Consider the following 22,726-nt stretch of genomic DNA (forward strand, 5'->3'; position numbering starts at 1 on the left):
GTCCTCCGTGCCCCCCGCCCGGGGCGGGCAATGCACGCGCGCGGCCCCTCCCACCTCCTCCCCGCGCGCACGTGCGCGGCCCGCCGCCGCGCTTGGCTCCCTACAGCTGACGGCGCCGCGGCCACGCGAGACCGCGGCTGGCGGAACCACCCGGCCCCGCGCGGCCGGGGGCGCGCTTCCACGCGGCGGCTGCCTAGGGCGCGCGCGACCCGTCCCGTCCCCCGCCCCGGTCCCGGTCACGCCCGGTGTCATCCGCGAGCCGTGGCCCACGTGGGGCCTTGCCCGCCGCGCTGCCCGCGGGCGCGGGCGGGCGGACGCGTGGCGTGGCGTGGCGTGGCGGGCTGCCGGCGGTGGGGCCGCCCGCGCGGCGCCGAGTGGGCGGCGGGGCGCGCGCGGCGGGGGCGGGGGCGCGCGGGGTCTCCAGTGGGAAGGGCGCGTTCCCTGTGGCAGGGCCGGGGAGGGCGGGGGGTGGGGAAGAGGGGGAGGGGGGAGAGCGGCCCGCTCCTCCCCCCTCCCCTCCCGCCTCTGCCCCTGCCCCGGGGCGGCGGGTGGCGCTGGCCGCGGCGGCTCGGGGCTCACAGTGTCCTTGTGCGGAAATGACACACGGTCACGTCACGTCACGCGAGAGCGCAGCGCGCGGACCCTCGCACACAAAGAGCGGGGGGGGAAAGCGCGGGCACCAGCGGCGGCCGCTCCAGCCGCCCCCGCCGTCCCGGGGCTCCCGTGCCCCCGCGCGGAGCCGAGGTAAGTCCCGCCACCGCCGCCGCTCGTCGGGACCGGGCGGCGGGAGGGGCACCGCCGTTCCACGCAGCCCCCGGCGGGGAGCGCCGCCCCGGCGGGTGGGGGAGGAACGGGGAGGGGGGCCGCGCCGGCGGGGCAGCGAGCGGGGAAGCGGGAGGCGCGGGGCCGGCCCCTCCCCCCGGCCGCGGCTCGTGGCCCCGCCGCCGCCGCGGCTCTCCCTCCCCGCCCCCCTCCCCCCGCCGCCGCCGCCGCCGCCGCGGGGCGCGAGCTGCCGAGGGCGGGGGGCTCTTTGTTCGTTGCTGGGAACGTTGCTATAGCGCTGCGGCGCGGGGCGCGCGCGCCCGGCCCGGGTGCCTCCATCTGCGGGGCTGCGGGGGGGGGAGCGGGGAGGGGGAGGAGAGGGGAGAGTGGAACGGTCACGCCGCCGTCACCTCCAGCCTCACCTTATCCCCTCCCCCCCCGTCCCCCCCCGCGCGCGGCCACATAGATCCGCCCGGGCAGGGTTCGGACCGGAAGCACCAACCGCTGCCGCCGCCGCCGCCGCCGCCTGGGGCTCGTGGGTCTGACCGCAGCAGCGGCCGCCGCCGCCGCGTGCGGGGCGCGCGGGGCGTCCTCCTCGCAGCCCCCGCCCCTGGGCGGGGCCTCGCGCCGCGCCGCTCCCACGTGGCGCCCGCCGCTGCCGCCGCCCCTCGGCGGGGAGCCCCTGCGGCTCGGGGGGGAGGGAAAGCCCGGCGGGGCGGGGGGCACCTCCCCGGTTGTTGCCCTCCCGTCCCCGCCTCCCCGCCCCATCCCCGCGGTGGCGTCGGCGGCCGGGCTGCCCTGTGCAAAAAAGCGAGGGCTGGGGTCAGGGTCCCGCTTGGCAGGAGCGGTGGCGTCGGGGGGGTTGGCGGGGGGGCTGGTGGTCATTCTGTCGTCATTCCTATCGGCTGTCGGCGGGTCGTGCGCCGGGGGGGGCGGGGGAGGCGGTGGCGGGGGAACCGGCCGCCGCCACCCGGGTCACCCGCCGCCTCTACCCTACTTTCCCCTGTGGTATGTCCACACGGCCTTTTGTAAATAGAAGGGAACAAACTCTGAACCAGCAGAATGCGAGCTGGCGGCGGGCCAGCAGCCATGTGACGGCTTCCACAGAGCACTGACGCAGTCCCAGAGCTTTTTGGATTGAAGTGCGGGTAGAGTTTGTCGCTGCCACCTATTAAAAAACAGCGTATGCCCGACCCTTGGGGCTGAGGCGTTTAAAACTGGGGGCGAAAAACCTTTTCCCTGCTTCTGGCTGGTACCTAGCCATCAGGTTATGGATTTACCTGAATTACTGCATCTAATAAAAGAAGTAGTTGCCAATGTATGTTGCTACATTTTCCTTTTCTCTCCTGCTAAATCAAACTCAGCATCGGACCGACCATGCTTTTTATCTTTGCGAAGTAGTTTCATAGCTTAGCTAAGTCCAGTGGATAAAAATAAAGGAGAGTTGATTGCAGTTGGGAGGAGAATTTAAATTGTACAAAGTTCGGGTGGAACAGTATTTTAAAGTAAAAGCAAAGAATGAGGGGAGAGAGAGTGAGGCACTGAGGAAAACTAAATGTTTCTAATAGACCAGGGAAGACACCTAATAGAAGCAAAACCAAATTGATACATTAACACTGGAAACAAACTAGGTTAGCATTTCCCTGACCAGTGCAAGATAAAATTGGCGTTTGACAAAGTACGGCGAGCAGGTTGAAAAAACTTCAGCTTTAGGCAACTTGTGGGAAAACTGAGAAGACTGAGGGTTTTTTTTTCTTTTTTTTTTTTAATTGAAACTGCATCTGCAGATGTAACTAAAATGAAACAAAAAAAGACCCAAATTGAGAACATGCCCTGCAAGTCCTATTGGCAAAATGCCCTTGTTGCAGGCTGGCTTCAGTGGAGACTTGAGGCTTCCTGTCCTCCTCCACAGAGCAGCAGAGGAGGTTTTCAAACTATGTTAAGTATAGGGATTTTATTGTCGGTAAGGGTAATGCTTCCAACAACCTCTGCTGCTGCTTTTAAAAATATTTTTTCACAGTTTTAGAACTTGTTATACATGTATTTATAGTCGGAACGTGATTGTAATGTTGGAATATGGTTTTCTAAGGTATCTAATATTTCAAGTGTCAGTGCTGGATATTGAGAATACATTTTACTCAAAAACTCCACTCTTGGGTCACTGGCAGCCCCCTACTTACTATCTCAAAATTGATGGAATAGAAAGCATCAGCTTTTCGTATTCTTTATATTATCTGCTTGCATTTTGCTCATTGTTCTTATTTCACAGTTTCTTTAAGATGGGTGGTCCCTTTGAAATCAATTATCTATTCTTTTTTTAATTAAGGTGGTTTCAGGCATGAGACTTCCTCAACCTGCTGCCTTTTCAAGTAACTCCCCAACCAAGCCTTTTCAAAATTTTTGCTCAGAGAAGTCACAAGTTATAAGGAAACGTGACTAAATCCATGCAAAGTACAGTCAGGTGTACAAATCAAACAATAGAGATTTCCCCCTCCCCAATATCTGTCTGTTACAATGGTTTTAGGGGTACTTTGTAACATTAGTAGGTAGTGTTGTTTCAGGCAGCATGCTGACAGTGACCCTTCCTAGTCATTTGCTTATTCTGAACATCATAACGATGAGGGAGGTGGTGAGGTTTTCAGCAATAGGATACTTAAATAGAAAATCAAAACATACTTAAATGAAGATGCAAAAAAGTCCAGGAAAAAAAGAATTGCATTGTTTTGGTTTTTTGAGAAGGCCTTGTCAAAATTCTGTAATATTTAAAGCCAAATCACTGGCCCATGGAGCTGAAGAGAAGGCAAATGTTGCCTCTAAGAAATACATTTTACAGCTTAATTTTGGAGTGGTATTTATGTGTAATTCAGCTGAATTGAATTTGGGTTGCATTGTATTTTACAAATTGGAGGAATCAAATGTCCCCCGAGGATAACTGCAATATTGAAATTATTGAACCCAGTGCTATAGCTAGGAAGTAAAAGATGAAGATTAACTTGGCTCCCAAAGCAGAACCCAGAACTCACAGTTCTCTGGGTTTGCTTCTACAGCCCAGCAGGAGGGCTCTCCAGGAGACAGCCTGGAAAGCGACGCGCACCCTGAGCAGGAGGCAGCTCCTGGGCAGCCTGAGCAGAGGCGCCTGCCTTTGGTCCTGTCTCCTCCTGGGGCCGCAGGGATGCGCATTGAGGACGGGTGTTTGCTTTTGTTGTTTCAAACCATTACGCAGGAATCGTTCTTCTAAAACATCACGAGGGACAGTATTTCGTGCTGTCACCAGGCGCTTAGAGCAGCCCTCTGCTCGCCTGCTGCATGGGAAGGGACTACTTCCACCCACCCACAGTGGCTTTCATGGCTGTGGGCTTCCCTTGGGAAGCGTCGGCTGCCCTCTGTGTTTTATCCAGTGCGTGTTTCATATGAAATACAGAGACCCAGGGGCAGGACTTCAGACACTTGACTGCCCAGTGAGTGTCTGACTACTGGACTGATCAGTCATTGTCCCCTGTGGAGGATGAATATGTATACAGTAGTTTTGGTCGGCTCTGGGTAAACCACACTCTAATCACGTAGCATAGTACCATTGCAGTTTTGTGATAAAGTCCTGTTACAGGAAGGCATGTGTAAGAGGAGGTGCTACTTTTGGCCATTAAACAGCAGTTCAGTGTACAGACCTTGTAAATTTTAGTCCATGTTACCTGATTAGAATATCAGCTTTTCTGGTATTCCCATAGTTTATTTCACTTTACTAGGTTACCTGTGCATTAAGAGGAGTGCTGTATCTTTTGCTGCATGCTGAAAGCAAGGACAGCTTATTCCACATATGCTATTAAACCCGTATTTAATGTTACTAGCAAACACGTGTATCCTAACTTTTGACCAAAATGTAAAGAACAATCCACCTCTTCAGAAGCAAATGACACTCGGGTAGAATGCTTTCCATTGAAGCCTCTGAGTTTTATGTATGAAGCAGTGTACCACCATGAGGCTTTAAAAGGAATAAACATCTCATAGTGCACAGTGTCTAAACCCCTATACTTTTAATAACATTTTTATAATCCATAATGAAGAGTTAGAGACATTCCTTCCAATCTACGTGAAGATGCTAAAATATTTAGTGGGATGGTGTGCATTCAAGAAGCAGCATCTGCACATTTACCATGCATTAACGAAGTGAACAGTACAGTGTTATGCAAGCATTTAAATTATAAATAGCAGACTTCTGTAAAACTGGTACCAGGCATTCTTATTCTATTAGAGTATATCAGTTAAGATAATGATTCATTTACATTTGTAGTTATAATCAACAAGTCTTATGAAATCAGAATTGCTTTCCACATGGAGCACGTGTGCACTTTTATACTTCTCTACATGGTTTTCACACGAATTTTTTTTTCAGTTGTCAGAACTTACTACATGAGATATGGGAGTTTGAAGAGTAAAGAGTTATTTTCTTAGTTATGAACAGCAGAACAACAGTATTTTTTTTTCTGGTGGACTTTGCTTTTTTAAGTCAGAACTTGAAAGTGATCCATCAGGTTTTCTTCAAGAATGATTGCAAAGGCAGAGAACTGCCTTGATCTCACATTACCAGCAAGATCTTTTCTCTTTGCATTGGGCTTTTACAGTTTACATAATCATTAAGACAGGTAGGGAAAGCATCCTCCAAGGCCAACACATAAGTAATTGATGGGTGGTAAATAGAAGGAGCAGAATGCACATCATGGGATGATTTAGCGTAGGCTTATGATTCAATTCTGGTTTATATATCAATAATTAGGTACATTTTTATGCTACTTTTAAGTAGCATTATGCATTATACTAGATGATGTGAGACTGAAGTATGTTTAGAGTATTATTTGCAATTTGCTCCCCTACTTATAAAATCTTTTGTGCTTAAGTGCTTTGAATCCTTAAGGCTTCAGTGCGTATTTCGGCTAGGCATGTTTTTGATAAGTGGATCACATTTTTTGCTCTACTTGCAAAAGCAGCATCAGGGTGGTAGTCAGCACCAAATGCACAGAGAGTTCCAAAACCTCGTTTTCAAGGTATTCTTCCATGCTTTGGAACTCACAGCATTGCGCTAGGCATTGAACTTCCCCATTAACCACGGGTAATACCATTTCAGTGTTGAATGTTGTTACCAAAATGGTACGATAATACAGTTAACTGTCATAACCTGGTAAGTCTTTTGAATAGAGGCGTGTGTCTAAGTGATACAAATGGAAGTAGGGAGTGTTAAGTCCCTCCATTGGGCTGTCTCATTCCTTGTCTCATCTGATGAGAAGAAGGGAGAGTGGGACCTGAGGGAAGAGGATTTGGCCAATACTGGCAGCCAAGGTGTGCGGGGAACCCCCTTCTTTCCCCACCCCCTCGTGCTCTGGCCCACTCCTCTTCTTCCCACTTGCCCTCCAGTGTACCATAACCCGCTGATGAGATTGCTCTTCTAGGATTTGGGGACCTGAATTCTTGTCTCTGCTCTAAAATCAAGAGTAGGAAAGTAAAAAAAACCAAAAAACAAAGCGGGTTTCCTGGTTCCCAAATACCTCTTTAAGCATTGTGCCATTGGTGTCTAGAGTTAGACCGTAATGCATCTTCAATTTATTAGAAGTGGCTTAACTTGGAACAGGAGGACACAATGCTGTGTATCACATCAGTTCTCTGCAAATGGGTTCGTCATACATTCGTTTAAAAAGGATAATATCCTCGTCTACGTGATTGCAAATCTAGGTATTTTTATTCACTTCTCTTAGCAGAACAAATCTTTAACCACCTTAAGAAAACCGTCCTTTTTGCTTCATCTTTTTTAACTGTTTCAAAAGTGTCAGGATATGTGGATGAGTCTGGAGGGCTGAGCCCAAAGGAATGTTTCTCTCTTCCCAGGTGAGTGCTGGCATCACACGGGCTCCGTTGCGTGACACCTAGCAGCGGCTCAGCACAGGTATCTGTACAGTACCAGCACTAGTAGCTATCAAGGCATTTTAGATGGGAAGGTGAGTACGTGCTGATATGTCAGCAAGGTATTTATTTTTGAGATATTGATTACATAGAAGTTACAGACTGCATTCTGTTTTCAGGAAGACTGTTCTCAATAGATGACATGTAGGCAGTAAAATCTGATGATTTATTGTTTGCGTTCTGAGGATAGAGTCCGTTTACCTCTTCTTCCTTGATTGTTGAATTTGTCCAAGTGCTGCACATCTCACTGTTTATCCTACATTAGATAGGTTTAGCTAATGACTGTACCAGAAGCAGATTGCCATTAATCAAAGGCAGAGTCTATTTTGAATAAAAAGTGAGAGTACTAGCTATTCGCTTCATTTTTAGTGTTCAGAGGGTATGATCTATAATCAGGGTTATAAGAGTTATTCTTTCTAAGTTTTACCCATGTTTTAGCATAAGGATAAAGAAACAATGTGTTCATTTACGTGTTGTAAGCTTGTTTTGTTAGGTGTTTCTGAACTGTTCACACATTCTTTGGAATGTAAATTTATACACAAGATAGAAACCAAAGAACCCAGAGAAAATGCTTCTAAAATAACTTAGTTCACAAATCAAAGTATTTACAAGCAAAATCCTAACACTTGAAGTTTACGGTTTATGTTCATGTTTTGTAAAGTGTTATTTTTTTGGTCAGTTCAGGTAGAAATATAAGAAGTTACAGCTAAAATTCAGGTGTACAGGTGCTTAGGCTATATCTCCAATCAACTTCATTAGGATCAAGATCTGGCTGTTGACATAGCTGCTGCTGTAGGTGTTTGGTATGTTTTGGAATCCTCCTTCCAGATCTTTTTTCCAGAAAATAAGATGTACTGCAGCATCTCTCTGTAACCCAGCAAGATAAAGCTGCCACGGCACGGCCGGTTGCTCTGCCAGTCACGGCTGCAGACCTGGGCTCCCAACTTCAGCACAGGGTGTTTACTCCTTCCTAGAACTAACTGCTGTCCTGTTAATAGCATTGGGTCAGTTTCAGGCTAACGATGATAAATATATTTATCTTCTGTTTTGAAAAAGACATATGAGGTAAGAATAAAGTATGTATACTCAAGATGACAACTGTCAGGTGTTTGCTTTCCTGGGTGGATTTCTTACTCGATTGCTTTTTGCACTATCTTGTCCCAAATTCTTTTAGGTCTTTTTTATGCCATCTTTGTTCATTCTCACAGTCTGGGCCAGAATGCTACCTCAAAGCAGTTTTGACACTGCTGTCTCTTCTATGGAGGCAATAATTACTATTCGTAAATACTTATTCACTGCAAACAGTATTTTAAAGAATCTGAAATGTTTTATCTTTAGTGGACTTCAAACAATCAACAAAATTATTGCTAACCTTATATAGGCATACGTGCGTGGACATGCTGATGCACGCACACAGACTTCCCCCCCCTTCCCATAGGCCCTAATTTCCTATGGAAGCGATGATACAATTGCTCTGCTGATACCTCTTTGGCTGCTCACTACTTGCTCGTGAGTCCATTGCCACCCAAATTTGAAGCGAGACGATGGTGTAAACAGATGACGAAGTTTAATGAAATGTTTGAACCAAGCCAGTGGCTTGCTGGTACGAGGGAGAGAGACTGTAATTCCTCCTTTCTGTCCGAGACCTAGTGCATATTCCTGAGCTGGGCCCAATTACTTGCCGTACCTTTCTTACCTTGCCTTACTCTCTGAATTAGAAGGAAAGAAAGCAAAGAAAGAAGTGAATTGTTTTATGTCAGTTTATCAAGCTAGAAGAGCTCACTGAAGGTTAAGGTGGGCACCTGTGCTTGACTGAGGGAGCAGCTGGGGCTGTGAGGCAGGAAACCAGAGGGGCAGTTCAATCCTGTCTCTTGACAGAAGCTGTTATACGTGCTTCATTTTCTCATAATAACTAAGTTCTTACAAATCCCACAAAGATGACAGGAAACCAGATAAGGAGGGAGGTATTACTAGGGCTCCCAAAAAGGAAAAGGTTGGGGCTCGTGCTTTGGCACCAGAGAGTTCAAATATGAAACCCAGTCTTTCTAGGCCTCGTTGATTCTGATGCTGGTTTTGACTATTCACTTTTAATTGTATTCTGGCAGTTTTCAAATAAACTAGAAAAAAAAAATCAAAAATAAGTAATAACACTGTGTTTCAAATTTGTGAAACAATGTTTTGACGTAATGTTATTTGACCTGAATTTGGGATAGCTTTGGTCTTCCTGATGTTGCCTCCTTTAGAAAGTCAACTGTTAACCAGAGTATGTGCTTTGCATTACTTTTCACTTTTTTCCAGTTTTAGAAAGTGGCTATTCACATCCTCATTTATCTTCTCCTTCCAGCTTGCTTGTATTCTCTCAGAGGAATTCTCCTAAAGCATTCTTCCTATTTGAATAGCAGTAACAGCAGGAGTTAGAAGGAAAATATAATTCCCTGTATCCCCTCCTAAATATTTTGTGGTGTTCTGCCCACTACCACCTTTATAGTGTTCCCTTCTGGCTCTCTATTTACCATCTTTTAGTGTTTTGCTCTCATGGAGCAGTCTAGGATTATCTGAAAAGCCATTTTGATTTTGATTACAGTATATTCTGTAGTGGTATCAGCTGATTTGCTTACTGCCACCTTAGGCCCTCACAAAAAGACTTTGTGTCACACTTCTTGAGCACTGGCACACGTTGGTTTTATAACTCATCCCTCAGAGCTAAGCCTAGTGCAGCGTGGGAAAGTGTGAGAAAGATCTAGGCACTGAATATCAATGCATCTGGGGTATCAGAGCAAAATATGAATATTTAGTACTATGTGATTTTCTTAAGGTCCAGCGTAGCTTTTTGATAGTGCTGTATGAAGTGCACAGTCTTACGATCTTTCATAAAGAGCTGTAGTGGCTGTGTCTAAGTTCATAAGTACTGTTGAGTTAGTAAGACTGGGTATTAACCCTCACCAGTTCTTATCAGGTGGTTTAAAAGTTGGTGTGGGTGACTTAGTCTCTAAATAATTCACATTATTTAGAGACTGACTGTTAGAAAAAAGGAGGAGTTACTGTAGATCTGTAGATTACTCTGCTTGAATTGATGCAATCCATACCAAAAGATCAAAGATTTTTAAATGACAACTTACTCCAGCATGTATATTAGAGTTTATGATGAGTTTTCCTTCTGTGATGACTTTGGGTCACCCACAGTGACAATATAAAAACATTTGACTGCAATAAGAAGTAGTGACTTGGTGCGGGACGGAGAGTTTAATACAGTTAACTTCCATTTATATACTGCCCAGATACTTTACAGAGAAGGTTAAAATGACTTCTACTTTTCTCCATACCAGAAAAAGACATATAGTTTTAAATACTTTCCTAGCTGTCGTGTGTTGTCTGCAGTAGAGCATGCATGTTGACAGCTCTATAGATGGCCATGAAATTGACTGAAAATAGCTAGTTATTACAAATGTACAGACTGGAAATTATCTGTGAGCTGTTAATGCCCAATGGCTCTAGATTACAAGTAATTATAAAAACAGATATAGGTATTTCCTGATTCTGGAAGATGTTGATATTTTTCGTTTTGTTTTGTTCTTTAGTGAGATAGAAGATGAATTCAGCTGAAATCACTGATGATGATGAAGGTAAAACATTATACTTTGTGTAATTTATGATCAGGCAAAAATACTTGTTGAATTAAAGCCTTTGTAACCTGATAAAGAATACACTTGGATCAAGACAAATTAATGTTTTTTTAAAAAGCTATCTGAAGTGCACCATTGTCTTTGTTACTCATATTTTCTGCTCTACATCCTTCCTCCCCCTCCAAAAAATCTTCCTACTGTAACTTTGTTTATACTTCAGAATCTTCTTTGGGGAAGAAACTGTCATTTACTGGATGATGGAATGGCTCCTAGCACAATAAAAACTTGGCTTTGGGGTGGCCTCAGCATACACTTATTGTACAAGTCATAAAAAATAATTATGTTCTTCAAAACACATTTTCATAAAAAGAAACAAACCACAAAAGAGTATATTAAATAATGGTTTTCTGGAGAGAGTGCTTTATCTTTCTAAACCTTCTCTTTTTCCAGTAAAAATTCCTAAAAAAAATGTTGTGAAAGTAGAAACAGAAGACGAAGCTGAAGCTCTAGACTGCTCAGTAACATCCAGATCTGCTGAGAAACACTCACTGGATGGCGCAGTTACTTGCCTACAGGATTCCAACAAACGGAAACAGACCTCACTTGGTTGTGATGGTTCAGGGAGCCAGCAAGATGTCTTAGCCAGTGTGAAGAAAAGACGCTTTACACAAGAGGTGACTTCTCTATACATGACTGTGTGATTTTTCTGTTCATATTTCATAGGCTAAATTCATTGCTGCTATAAGCAAAATGCAAGTCATTTAACTAGATTTGCATCAGTAATGAGTTTGAGGCAAGTATGGCTAATCCTAACCCAGTTTGCACATGTTACCTTGTCTGGGTATTTCTTTAAATAACGTGGGAGTGATCGTATCTGTGAAATACAGTTATAGGTTCATTCATTCATGTGAAGTATATTTTTGTTGTTTGTCAGAGAACATAGGAGCAGGTAGTGATTTGGATTAACTGAGCATGACTCTGATTACAGTCCCTTTCATGTCACACAGTCCTTCAGCTGGATCCTCACTGGTAGAATCAGGGCTGTAATTCTTCCTTCTGTGACATAGATTTTGATGTCAGTGAGACAAATATACATTTGTGTATTATTTGAAAGATAAAAATGTGAGGATGCAGAAGACTTCAGCATATCAAGGGCAGAATGTATTACAGCTTCTGGTGTAGCATCCCACTGGTGACAATACAGATGTTTGTCCAGCTGGTGAAGGAGATGCCCAGTCTCTTCCATTATCATGTTCTAGTGTTTCACATCTTTAGCAATTGGAGATTTTCATAAATCTTTGGTGAAACTGAGCAAGTTTCTTTTTGTCCTTGTTCTTTTCAGTAGGGAGAGCAGTGATCATCTGTTCCTAGAAAAGTCTTTTGCATGTGGGAAAATTGGTGTTATGTTGTCCACCCTCAGCCCTTCCTTTCCAAGACTAAAATTCTGTTTTTCAGATTTTCTTCAGGAGTCACCTTACATTTTTGTGGTTCTTTTTGAGATTTCTGAAAGGGTAGTGTCCTGTGTTGGATAGCCACATCTCTTCTAACACCTTCTAGAGCAGTATAATGACCTCCTGTTTTTCACACTCAGCACTTTATTAAAATAACCTAGATTCAAATTCATCCTCTTTTGAATAACTTCAGGCCCTGGGTTATATTTAGTTTATGACCTACTCTAATGCACATATCCTTTTCTGCTGTTCTGCTACCTAGCTAGTTATTCCGTGTTGTATTTGTGCATTTCATTTCTCCTTTCCTTCTTCATATTTCTTTTTCTTGACTGTCATCTCTCTGACTTCTTGGGGTTGTTTTTTCCCCTGAATGCCTGTGGCAGGTAGGTTTTAATCTTATTACACAGTTTCTTTTCCTTTCTCTTCTTCTTTTCACAAATCTTTTACTTACATTCAGATTTTTAAAAGAGCTTCATTATGGTCTCTGAACTCTGCTTGCTTTGGATTTTACTGTTTGCTGTTTGCCTTCAATAAATTTTTAAATATCATTTGAAATTAATTATAACTTTGGACTTATAATATCAGAAAGTGACCCAGTAATGGTGAAAATTCATTCTTGACTGACCCCAATGAATCAGCATGTTTAGTTAAATAACCAACCAGAAATAGTCCTCAATCCTAACAACATTGTTAAAATTAATTACTTTTCTAGTACCAATATTTTGTCTTAGTTGATGACTTCATTAACTATTTCTGCTTAAAGTTATTAAGTTAAAGTGACAAAATGTTATTTATTTTCAAGAATACTGTGCTTTTAGAGTATCTTTACTACACATCACATAGGCATCTATGTATGATATAAGCAGAGCTGTACCTTATATGTTACATAACTGTACTGTTGGGCTGGTGATTATATTACTAAATGACTATCTGAAGACATTTAGCTTTTTTAAAATTATGATTGTCACTTCAGAACCAGAAATTCATTTTTCCTTAATTTTCTTTTAAAAAAAAAGTGTAGATGGTAAGTTCAAAAAAATTGTGTGCAAGACATTTCCAAGTTCTTATTTTTGATAGAATCTTTTTATATGTTTCTTGCTCATATATTTATTGTTCTTTACTCATACGCTAAGATATTATGCTCTGTATTCTAATAGATATTTAGACTTTGTTTATTAAGCATAATAAAGGTTATTAATTAGCTGGACTTTAGGACTGAACAGAGCAATGTCTAAACAACTTTTTAAACTTGGCTTAGGACCCCAAGGGTTAATGTGAGAGGCTATTTCACAGTTACTTATATTGGTCGATGTTTACTGAAATATTGCATTTTGCAAATGTTCAAAGAATGTATATGATATAAAAACTTGCTGTGCAAATGTAGTATAAAAAGCAGCACTATCTTATGTACATTGAGTCGCATAGAACAGTATCTTTGCTTATTTTTTGATGGCCCATTAAAACTGATCATCTTAAATGGGTGTAGCATTACCTGAAATACATTGATGTTTAAAGACCAGTGTTACAGAAAACTAATTAAAAATATTAAATACGAGTTTAATTGGAGAATTTACAAATGCCATTTATGCATATCCATGCATTTATGCTCTGGGTAGTGCTGTTCCCAGATGGAAAGTGTATAAAGACAAGATAATTAAAAGCAAAAGGAAAGAAAACGAGAATGCATCTGAAATAGAAAATCCTTAAATATAGGCCCAAATGTGTTGTCATCTGTTAGTCGAACACTGAGTATGTGTTTCTGAAATGCAGATAACCAAATCCATCCCACAACCAGATACGAACACACAGATCCAATCCAGCTGCATTAGTGAAAGGGCAGAAGTTCTGCTGCCGTCACAGCAGAGATCCGCTGTGGTTCTTTGCCTGAACACTTCTTCTCCTCCAGAGCACCGTGTCCAGAACTGAGAATGCAAACTTTCACAATGCTCACTGTCAAAGTGCAATAGGATACTTCAGAAAATGAGTTTGTGCTGTTTTAATGCATGTTCTTATATTGCTTTGCCCTGGCTCTGTGTGTGAGGTGTGCGTTAGTAGAAGTTACCCTGATATTGGCAAGTTTTATTATATAATTAATTACGGAAAAAGTTCAGCAAGCTAGTTAGTAGAGAAGGAATTGAATGAATCATACTTTGTATGTGAAGGAGTATTTGGAATATTCTCTGCAAACAGGAGTGTTAATGGAAGAGCTAGCTGCTTAGGTAGCAGGTCTCACTATACGTGTAAGAAATGTATTCACCAGAATTGCAGTTTTGTTTTGTTCTTTTGATCTAAAACAGTAAAAGAAATTTGTAATTCAGTCTGGGTGTCTGACTGGGGAGCAGAACTATGTTTATTGTCAGTGGAGATTTTTGTGACCTGCTTTCAGGTGGTGTCTATTTGGGAGAGCTCTGTTACCACCTGGAAATACCTCTGTTTCTCCACTGATGTGTGTAGGTGGGGTATGACGACTTCAGCCCCAGCACAGGAGCCTACAGTTAGGTGGGAGCAATGTGGATCTTGGTCTGCTCACAATTCGGTTTCTTTTGGGTCTGGTATTTTACAAGTCACAAAGAGCTGATATAATCAGGGTATATCCTACCACTTGCTGGGGTAAAAAGTCACCCTTTAATAGCTGGTGGTGTTACAGGACTCTAGTTCCTCGCTGTCCTTGTCATAAAGGTGCTTAATATGAGTGGGACTGGAGGGACAGTCTTCTCAATGGGACCTGGAAGCCAGATGTCGTAGGTACCACCATGGCTAGGGATTCTGTGCACTGTCAAATATATTGCCTTTGCGTTATGCTTGCATTTATCATCTGACCATCCACGCAGCTTGGGATGTGAAAACATGAAAAACTCCTGTGATGTGAATGATAGCAGAACTTGGAAACACAAGTTCAATTTAATTGATTCTGCTGGTTTCTAGACTTGGAGTGGAAACCAGCTTGTTCTTTCTGAGCTTCTTTTGAGTATACATTGCATTAGAAATTAAAAAGTAATTAGATTCAATTTGTCACTGCAGTAAGCAGATGCCAAGTGTGAGTACACATAGGGACTAGATTAATTTCGCAAGTATTACAGTTCTGTTTTTTCAGAAAGGAACCTTAATTCAAGTTCCTCACTGTAGGACACAATAGGGTCTTCACTAGAATTTCACATTGCTTGTGGCTCTCAGCTCAGACCTCAAGTCTGTGTTCCATTTGTTTTAATACTTGGATGCAAATTCTGTGGTTTTCATCTAATTAATGTTCTGTGGAACAAGCCAAGCAAAATGTTTCAGTACAGTCTTCTCTAAAATCTGTGAGTGTTTTCTCCTGTTTGAAATCTGTATGTTGGATTTTGATTTTGTTGTATCTACTTAACTTCCTAAGAATTATTTGCAATACCATGTCTTTGCATCCCTATCCATCTATCCAACCCACTCAAGACGTGCATATTTGCTGTGAGTTGATGAAAATGCTTGCTTCCAATTTCAAGTAATGAGGAAGAGTTAAAAATTGTTGAGAACATTATTTCCTTAAGAGCTAATTACTGTTTTTTATATAAATAATTTAGGAAAATAGAAACCCACGAGTCTAAACTTCCCTGCCTTTTGGAAATAAAGAAATCTTAGGCTTCCCTTTTTAAAAAGACATTATCAAGGTACTTTTCACTTTGTTTTTAAGTTTTTACTATTTAAATAGAATACTTTTTAAAAATTACAGTCATTCTTAGAACTTGTTTAGGAGTTGTATATCATTATAAAGAAAACAAACCGCTATATAAACCTTTCACATCAGAAAGAATAAGCATAATTTTGGTGTCTTATAGCCTTTGTGGTATTTTCAAATGCTAACCTAGAGTGCTGGAACGTTAAATGCAGTTGTTGGAGGCAGTGGCAAGGTCATAGGACTAGGAGTCAGAAAATCTAGATTCTATTCTTGGCTCTGTTGCTGACTTGTTGCCACCCAAATTCTCTACAGCCCAAGATCCTCATATGCAAGGTGAAGCATAATGATACTTAATTTGGGAGAGTATTTAGAGCTCTGTGGGTAGAGAGTACTAGGATTATTATTGCATTTCTATTCCATGGAGAAAACCGTGAGCCAAAACAACAAAAAAAAAAACCCCAAAATAATAATTTCTTGTACTTTTATTTTTCCTAGTAACTTTATTAATTTTTATGTGCTTAAGACAGCTAAGTCCTCTGGATAAAATATGACTTTGCCTATTTATGTAACGTTGCCTGCTTAAAGGGCATATATTTATAGCTAATATTTTTCAGGCTTACTAATACAGTATTTGTTCATTCAAAGGGCCCCCTTTCAAACATGAAGAACAGAGATACTGGCTCACCCACTCAGGTAAATACAGAGCAGCCAAACAAGAACAAGAACCCTAACGTAACGTGGCTCTGTGAAGAAGAATCCTTCAATGACATAACCACTCCATCTTATAAAAAACCTCTCTATGGCATCTCACACAAAATCACGGAGAAGAAGAACCCGCCAGGAGCAGAGCAGTTTGCTTCTTATGAGTTGTTTGAAAAAATCAACCCCAGCAGTCCCTCGCATCTTCGGACTTTGAACGACCAACGCAAAAGGGACTCGGCTGCAGCCATTGCCGTAACAGCAGCCGCCGCAGATTCTGACCCAAACATATATTCTTTGATACAGAAAATGTTTTACACGCTTAACACCCTCAATACCAATATGACTCAGCTTCACAGTAAAGTTGACCTGTTGTCTCTGGAGGTTAGCAGAATTAAAAAGCAAGTCAGTCCAGCAGAGTCCGTTGCAGACTTCAAGCCTCCCCCGGAGTACCAGTTGACTTCTGCGGAGCTCAAACAAATCATGGATCAAAGCACGTCAGGAGGAGACCTAGCTTGCCGATTGCTAGTGCAGCTCTTCCCGGAGCTCTTCAGCGACGATGAGTTCAGCAGAAGCTGCAGTGCATGCGGCTTTCTCAACAAAAGGAAACTTGAATCTCTCCATCTGCAGCTTATCCGTAACTATGTGGAAGTTTGTTATCCTTCTGTGAAGAATACAGCTGTGTGGCAGGTGGAGTGTTTGCCTCAAGTCAATGATTTTTTCAATAGATTTTGGGCTCAAAGGGAAATGGAAAACAGTCAGCAGAATGGTCAATCGTCCAGTTTTTATGAGACTGAGCAGGTCGAATCCTCTCATTTTATGGAGGATAAAGAGCAAGAGGAAGCTTTGTCCTTGGACAGGAGTAATACTATTGCCTCAGATTACATGTTGGACGCTCAGGATCTCAATGAATTTTTAGATGAAGCTTCTTCTCCAGGGGAATTTTCTGTTTTTTTGTTACACAGATTGTTTCCGGAACTCTTTGACCACAGAAAATTAGCTGAAAGGTACAGCTGCTTTGGAGACTCTGGAAAACAACTGCTGGATCCTCATCGGCTTCAGATAATCCGTAGGTACACTGAAATTTACTTTCCAGATGTGCAGGAAGAAGAAGCCTGGTTGCAGCAATGTGTCCAGCGACTGAATGATGAGCTTGAAAATACGTATATGGATGGAAGTGAATGTGATCAGATGAGAGATGACTGTTACGATTCTTCTGGTTTGCCAGACGATGTATCAATCATAAAAGTGGAAGACAGTTTTGAATATGAAAAACCTGGCAGACGCTCAAAAAAAATTTGGCTTGTACCCATAGACTTTGACAAGCTTGACTTTCCCCCTCCCGATTTTGATGTCCCTGTCCCAGATTACCTGTTGAACAAAGAACAGATTAAAAGTATATATGAAAGCAGTCTTTCCATAGGCAACTTTGCCTCTCGATTGCTTGTTCTCTTATTTCCTGAACTGTTTACTCATGAAAACTTACGGAAGCAATACAACTGTAGTGGATCCTTAGGAAAGAAACAGCTCGACCCCACTAGAATTAAATTAATTCGACATTATGTGCAGATACTGTACCCCAGAGCAAAGAATGACAGAGTGTGGACATTGGAGTTTGTTGGGAAGCTTGACGAGAGGTGTCGACGAAGAGACACGGAGCAAAGGCGCACATACCAACAGCAACGGAAAATCCACGTGCCAGGGCCTGACAGGAGGGAATTTCTCAGCTATGCAATAAACCCCGAGAGGTTTCGAGAAGAATTCGAAGGGCCGCCACTGCCACCGGAAAGAAGCAGCAAGGATTTTTGCAAGATACCACTCGATGAACTCGTTGTTCCTAATCCAGACTTCCCCGTGCCTTCTCTGTATTTGCTGTCTGATAAGGAGGTAAGAGAGATAGTGCAGCAGAGCCTGTCGGTCGGCAACTTTGCTGCCAGGCTTCTCGTAAGACTCTTTCCCGAACTCTTTACTCCGGAGAATCTCAGACTGCAATACAACCATTCAGGTGCTTGTAACAAAAAACAGCTCGATCCTATCAGACTGAGACTGATCCGTCATTACGTGGAGGCGGTTTACCCTGTGGAGAAAATGGAAGAAGTATGGCATTATGAATGTATACCGAGCATTGATGAAAGATGCCGGCGTCCTAACAGAAAAAAGTGTGATATACTGAAAAAAGCAAAGAAAGCAAAAAAGTGACAGGCTCTTTAAATTCCTAAGACTTTGACCACTAAATTATTGTCAGGATTATGCTTTGGTTTAGACTGAGGGGCCTGTCGGGAGCTGAGGGTGCTCAGCATCTAGGACAGTCAGGCACTAAGTGTGTTGCATTCTAATGTGTGTGTTGCATCTCTGTGGGCACCGCAGCAGTGGGAAGTGGCTTACTACATTTGTACATGGGTAAAGACCGTAAGTCATTGGTGACAGAGCTATCGGTGACTTGCTAAGAGCATGATTTTCGCTGGTGCAAATACATGTATTGAAACTGTATTACTCCACTCCCCATTTCTGCATCTTTTTTATCACTTTCTAATAATAAGGAATTTTCTTTTTTAAATCATTGTGCTCTTCAGGGGCAGTTTTTCATTATTCCCTTATAATCAGCCTTGTTGATTAATTCAGAGTTTGAAATTTAAACTTAATTTAAATTCAAAAGTGCCATGTTCATTGGAAATCATTGGAATATTAGACTTTCCTTCTACAGTAATTGCAGCTTCACATTTGTTTTGTTCTTGATGATACTGAGATACTGAAAATAATAATACCGTGTCAATGAATGGGTTAGAACGGTGTCACTTGCATTTTTGACTGTTACCCAGGTTTTACTTCTATAACCAGGCATTAACTGTTGAAAAATTGGGACATGAGCATAGACACAATGTGAATGTTTTTTTAATATTGACACCGCAAGCTTGATCCTGCCCCTGTGAGTTCTTTTTTTGTTTTGTCCAGTGTCACTGCTGGCGTGACTTGAGGATGGCTCGTCTGAATAAAGCCAGCAGAACAGACCCAAGCCTATACCCATGGAACGTCTTGCCATCGTCTGCTTGCCACCCTATTTGTAAAATAACAAAGACAACAACAACAACAACAAGACCTGAAAAAAGAACTTAGAAAAATTTTAGACCTTACTCTCTATCAAAATCATGATTCCAAAGGTTTCCAGTATTCATACTGAATTGCATATATAAAAAAGTACGTGCAAAGATTGGTTTTGTGATGGAATTCAGTGTTTCAGGGTCCCCACATATGAGCTGTGGTAATGTAACTTGTTCTTTGCGTGAATGCAGCACTATCTGGATATTTCGGGTGTAGGGATATTGAATTCTCTCACTTTGCCAAATTGATTTAGTGTAATTAGTAGCTATTTGGAGGCATAACTGTGTATGTATAACTTAGATTCATGCGGTCAAGTTTGCATCATTAATGTGTTTAAGTCTAACAAAGACTACCCAGAACCCAATGTGAATTTGCTGTATGACTTGTCACTGGAGAGTGCTGCTTTAGAATGAGTCTCCCTCTTTTTTTTTTTTTCCTTTTAATACTGATAAAAATGGTGAGAGAGAGTCAGACTTGGATTTTTAAGACAGTAAAGACAGTTGATGCTTACTGACTGTCGCTGGAACACCTTGGAGCAGTTGTTGATGTTCTCTGTGGTCCTTTTTTGTTGTTTACCTAGATGGGTCATAGTATCAAATTTTAAGTCAGCTCCAGTATTATTTTCTATTTTAGCCTTTGTAAGAAAGTACAAAATACTTGATATTTTTACTTCAGATTTTTAGAATTTATTGTCCTTAGAGTCATATTGATCCCTTTCTTCTAAAAGCAAAACAAAACTTTTTTCACAACGGCAAGAACTAGTAAAAGTATTATGTTAAACCCGGAGTAAATCATAATAGATTGTAGCATTTGCTCATTTTCCCCATACCCTAGCAACATTCTCAAAGAATGTATGAAGAAAGTCATGAATGTACTAAATAATACACTGATACTGTATCCATTTAAATGTTTCCTGTTGGTTTAAATAATAGCAGACCATGCACAAAATGGATATCAGAGCAAATAAGGCTATAATAAAATGAAAACATTTTACCAAAGATAAAGAACTGATACCACAATGTCTGCATCTTATCTTTCATTTTAGTGCATACATTTAACAAATTGAATGTATCAGAAGCAAAGACTTTCTCTTGTAATTGTATGCTACCTAGCACCTCTGTGAAATTTTTTACATGCACTTTTATGGGAGATACAAAATCACAGAAATTATTAACAGCTGCTTAATTTGTTGTTGCAAATGACTGGCCAGAAGGTAAGAAATATAATTATATTTTCTTATCTTAATGTCATAGACGCTTCACCACTTAGTGATGTCAGAGCTCCCAGAAGAATTCAATATATATTAAACTTTTCCACAATTGACAGATGTTACTAGCTAGCATGCAAATTTGAGACATACTGCCTTTTACTGTAGATGTTGACATTAAGTAAAAAAAAAAAAATCAGTCCATTCATATTATCTACTAAGTAGTGAAAAAACATTTTCACCTTTTAAAATAACATTTTTGAAAGTGGGTATAAAAGATTTTCATTGTTTTTTTCTCTTCTGCCTAATTGCTGTGTACATTCCTTTTATCTCATTCTTCACAACCCTTTCATGAATCATTTGATTGTATGTTTTATAACTGATATCAAGAAATTACAGACATATGAATAGTGACATAGTTCACTAATGAAAGCTCTTGCAGTGCATCTGAAGTACAGCCACTTCATCCAGTTGGTCAGTCTTGTAAATAAATTAAAGGTATATTATTTTCATACAAGAGGAATGTTGTCTGGTGATTGCTTGAGTACGGGCAGGAATTTTTTGCCTATGAGGTCAGTTACTAAGATCTGAGATAACCTTAGCTAGTCAGAAAATACATAAATGAAAATACCCTGGTTTGCTGCAGCCATTTAAAAAGATTTTTGTGTCTTTCAGACTTTCTTTGTTTAAAAGAACAAACGTGTCATTTTGCAAGTGAGGCTATGATAGGAAGATAGCTAGCTACTGAAGTATTTGGAGCGTACATATCCATGCACACACTGACTTCCTGTAGATGAATGTTCCTTTCTATGTACCAGGTCAGTAAACTGTGTTAAGGTGAATGTCAAGCAGCTCTGTCCACTTCTTAGAGTTTCAATATATCAGCTTTGCATAAGCATTGAATAGCCCACTTCTAATAGCTTTATAAAAGAAACAGTGTAATATATCATAGCTCTATATTTTTGTGTCTTGCCCAATTTCTACAAATTAAAAACTTACTTGGAAGCTCTGTAAAAGATGTAAAACAGCACATCAAAGGGGAGATCAAGTATGCGTCAGTTTATTGCCCGTTAACTGTATTCAGCTGACAGAATCAACAAATCTGCAAATGAGAAAAATCTTTACTTGAAGTCATATGCTTTGTTATGCTAATGGATTACAGCCTCCGAAGTGTTTCATGTTCAGGGAATGTTTGTAACTGGTCTTATCATCTTCAAAATATATAGGATTTATGTCTAGATACATATTTTTACATCTGTCATTTCATTCTCTCCAATTATTTTTTGATATTTATATTATGTTGTAGCAGTGAGAAACAGAGAATCGTGTGCTCAATGCTCTACAACAGCACACCAGGTCTGATTTCATGCTGGAAGGGGCTAACATGAATTCTACAGCCCCGAGAAGCACAGAAAATAATATGCAGGCTTTATTCATAGTTTATTCAGATTTTGTTTCATTGTTTAAAGGGATGTTAAATATCTGGAAAATTCACTGTCTTAAGCTTGCCTGTACTGAGGACAGGGCATAAATTGACATGTGTTCTTACTTAAAGTGCACATTTTAGTTGATTGCACTTAAAACCTATGGGAGAACCGGTGTGGTAGGCTCATGCCTGTTTTTCTGAGTAAATCAAACAAACTCCATCACTGTCATTGCCAAAACTTCTCCACTTCCTCGGCTTGACTTTCTGATTTTTTCCACTGTTACTGTAACTCAGTTGGCACCAACATAGTTACAGGTTTTTTCTCAGGAACATGCTGAAAACATACTTTTAAATGTGCTTGAAGTTGTTTAACATGAATAGCTGAAGCAATGGTTTAGTTCCCTCTCTTAATTCTCTCTTAAAATTGTCTTTGGTAAGAAAGACAGAAAAAAGAAGGAAATCCCCAGTTGTTCATCTTCATGCTTTCCTAGCTACATTTTTGTCCTAGTTAATATTAAGGTAGATAAATTTCTAGTAGGAACAGTGCTTTCAAAATCCTCATTTTACCCCCTCCATTATAAAAGTAATTCATCTAAACTTCTCACTGGTAGTGATAGTTTTCATTTCTTACAGACATTTCTTACAGAATACAGAATACTCATCATTATCTTTGTCACAGCTCATATAACTCCTGTTTTGAGAGGTCACCGCTCCTGCAGCAGAGAACTGGCTGAAGGAGCTACCCTGGCTTGGCCGGTCTTAGTGCCGGAAGCAGATGACTCCTAACGAAATCAGAACTCCATCATATTCACAACATTTTCCTTATACCTTGTTTGACTGGCTGGCGATTAGCCCCTACAC

General features: G+C 41.7%; 1 protein-coding gene across 5 annotated transcripts; it reads left to right on the forward strand.

Moving 5' to 3' along the window:
• The first annotated feature begins 485 nt into the window (after nucleotides 1–485).
• BEND3 (BEN domain containing 3) lies at nucleotides 486–20,958 on the forward strand. Of its 5 annotated transcripts, XM_064447516.1 has the most exons (6): nucleotides 487–744; nucleotides 6,637–6,746; nucleotides 10,290–10,334; nucleotides 10,785–11,008; nucleotides 16,080–18,020; nucleotides 19,086–20,958. In XM_064447516.1, the coding sequence occupies exons 3-6, from the start codon at nucleotides 10,301–10,303 to the stop codon at nucleotides 19,245–19,247; spliced, it is 2,361 nt and encodes a 786-aa protein (XP_064303586.1). In that variant the 5' UTR covers nucleotides 487–744; nucleotides 6,637–6,746; nucleotides 10,290–10,300; the 3' UTR covers nucleotides 19,248–20,958. The 5 variants fall into 5 exon arrangements, with proteins under 5 accessions (XP_064303587.1, XP_064303588.1, XP_064303586.1 ...); XM_064447514.1 differs by lacking the exon at nucleotides 19,086–20,958 and having other exon boundaries at nucleotides 488–744; nucleotides 16,080–18,910; XM_064447517.1 differs by lacking the exons at nucleotides 10,785–11,008; nucleotides 19,086–20,958 and having other exon boundaries at nucleotides 486–744; nucleotides 16,080–18,910.
• Nucleotides 20,959–22,726: the final 1,768 nt, after the last annotated feature.

The sequence above is a fragment of the Phalacrocorax carbo genome, chromosome 3, assembly GCF_963921805.1.
Source record: "Phalacrocorax carbo chromosome 3, bPhaCar2.1, whole genome shotgun sequence".
NCBI classification, from domain to species: Eukaryota; Metazoa; Chordata; class Aves; order Suliformes; family Phalacrocoracidae; genus Phalacrocorax; species Phalacrocorax carbo.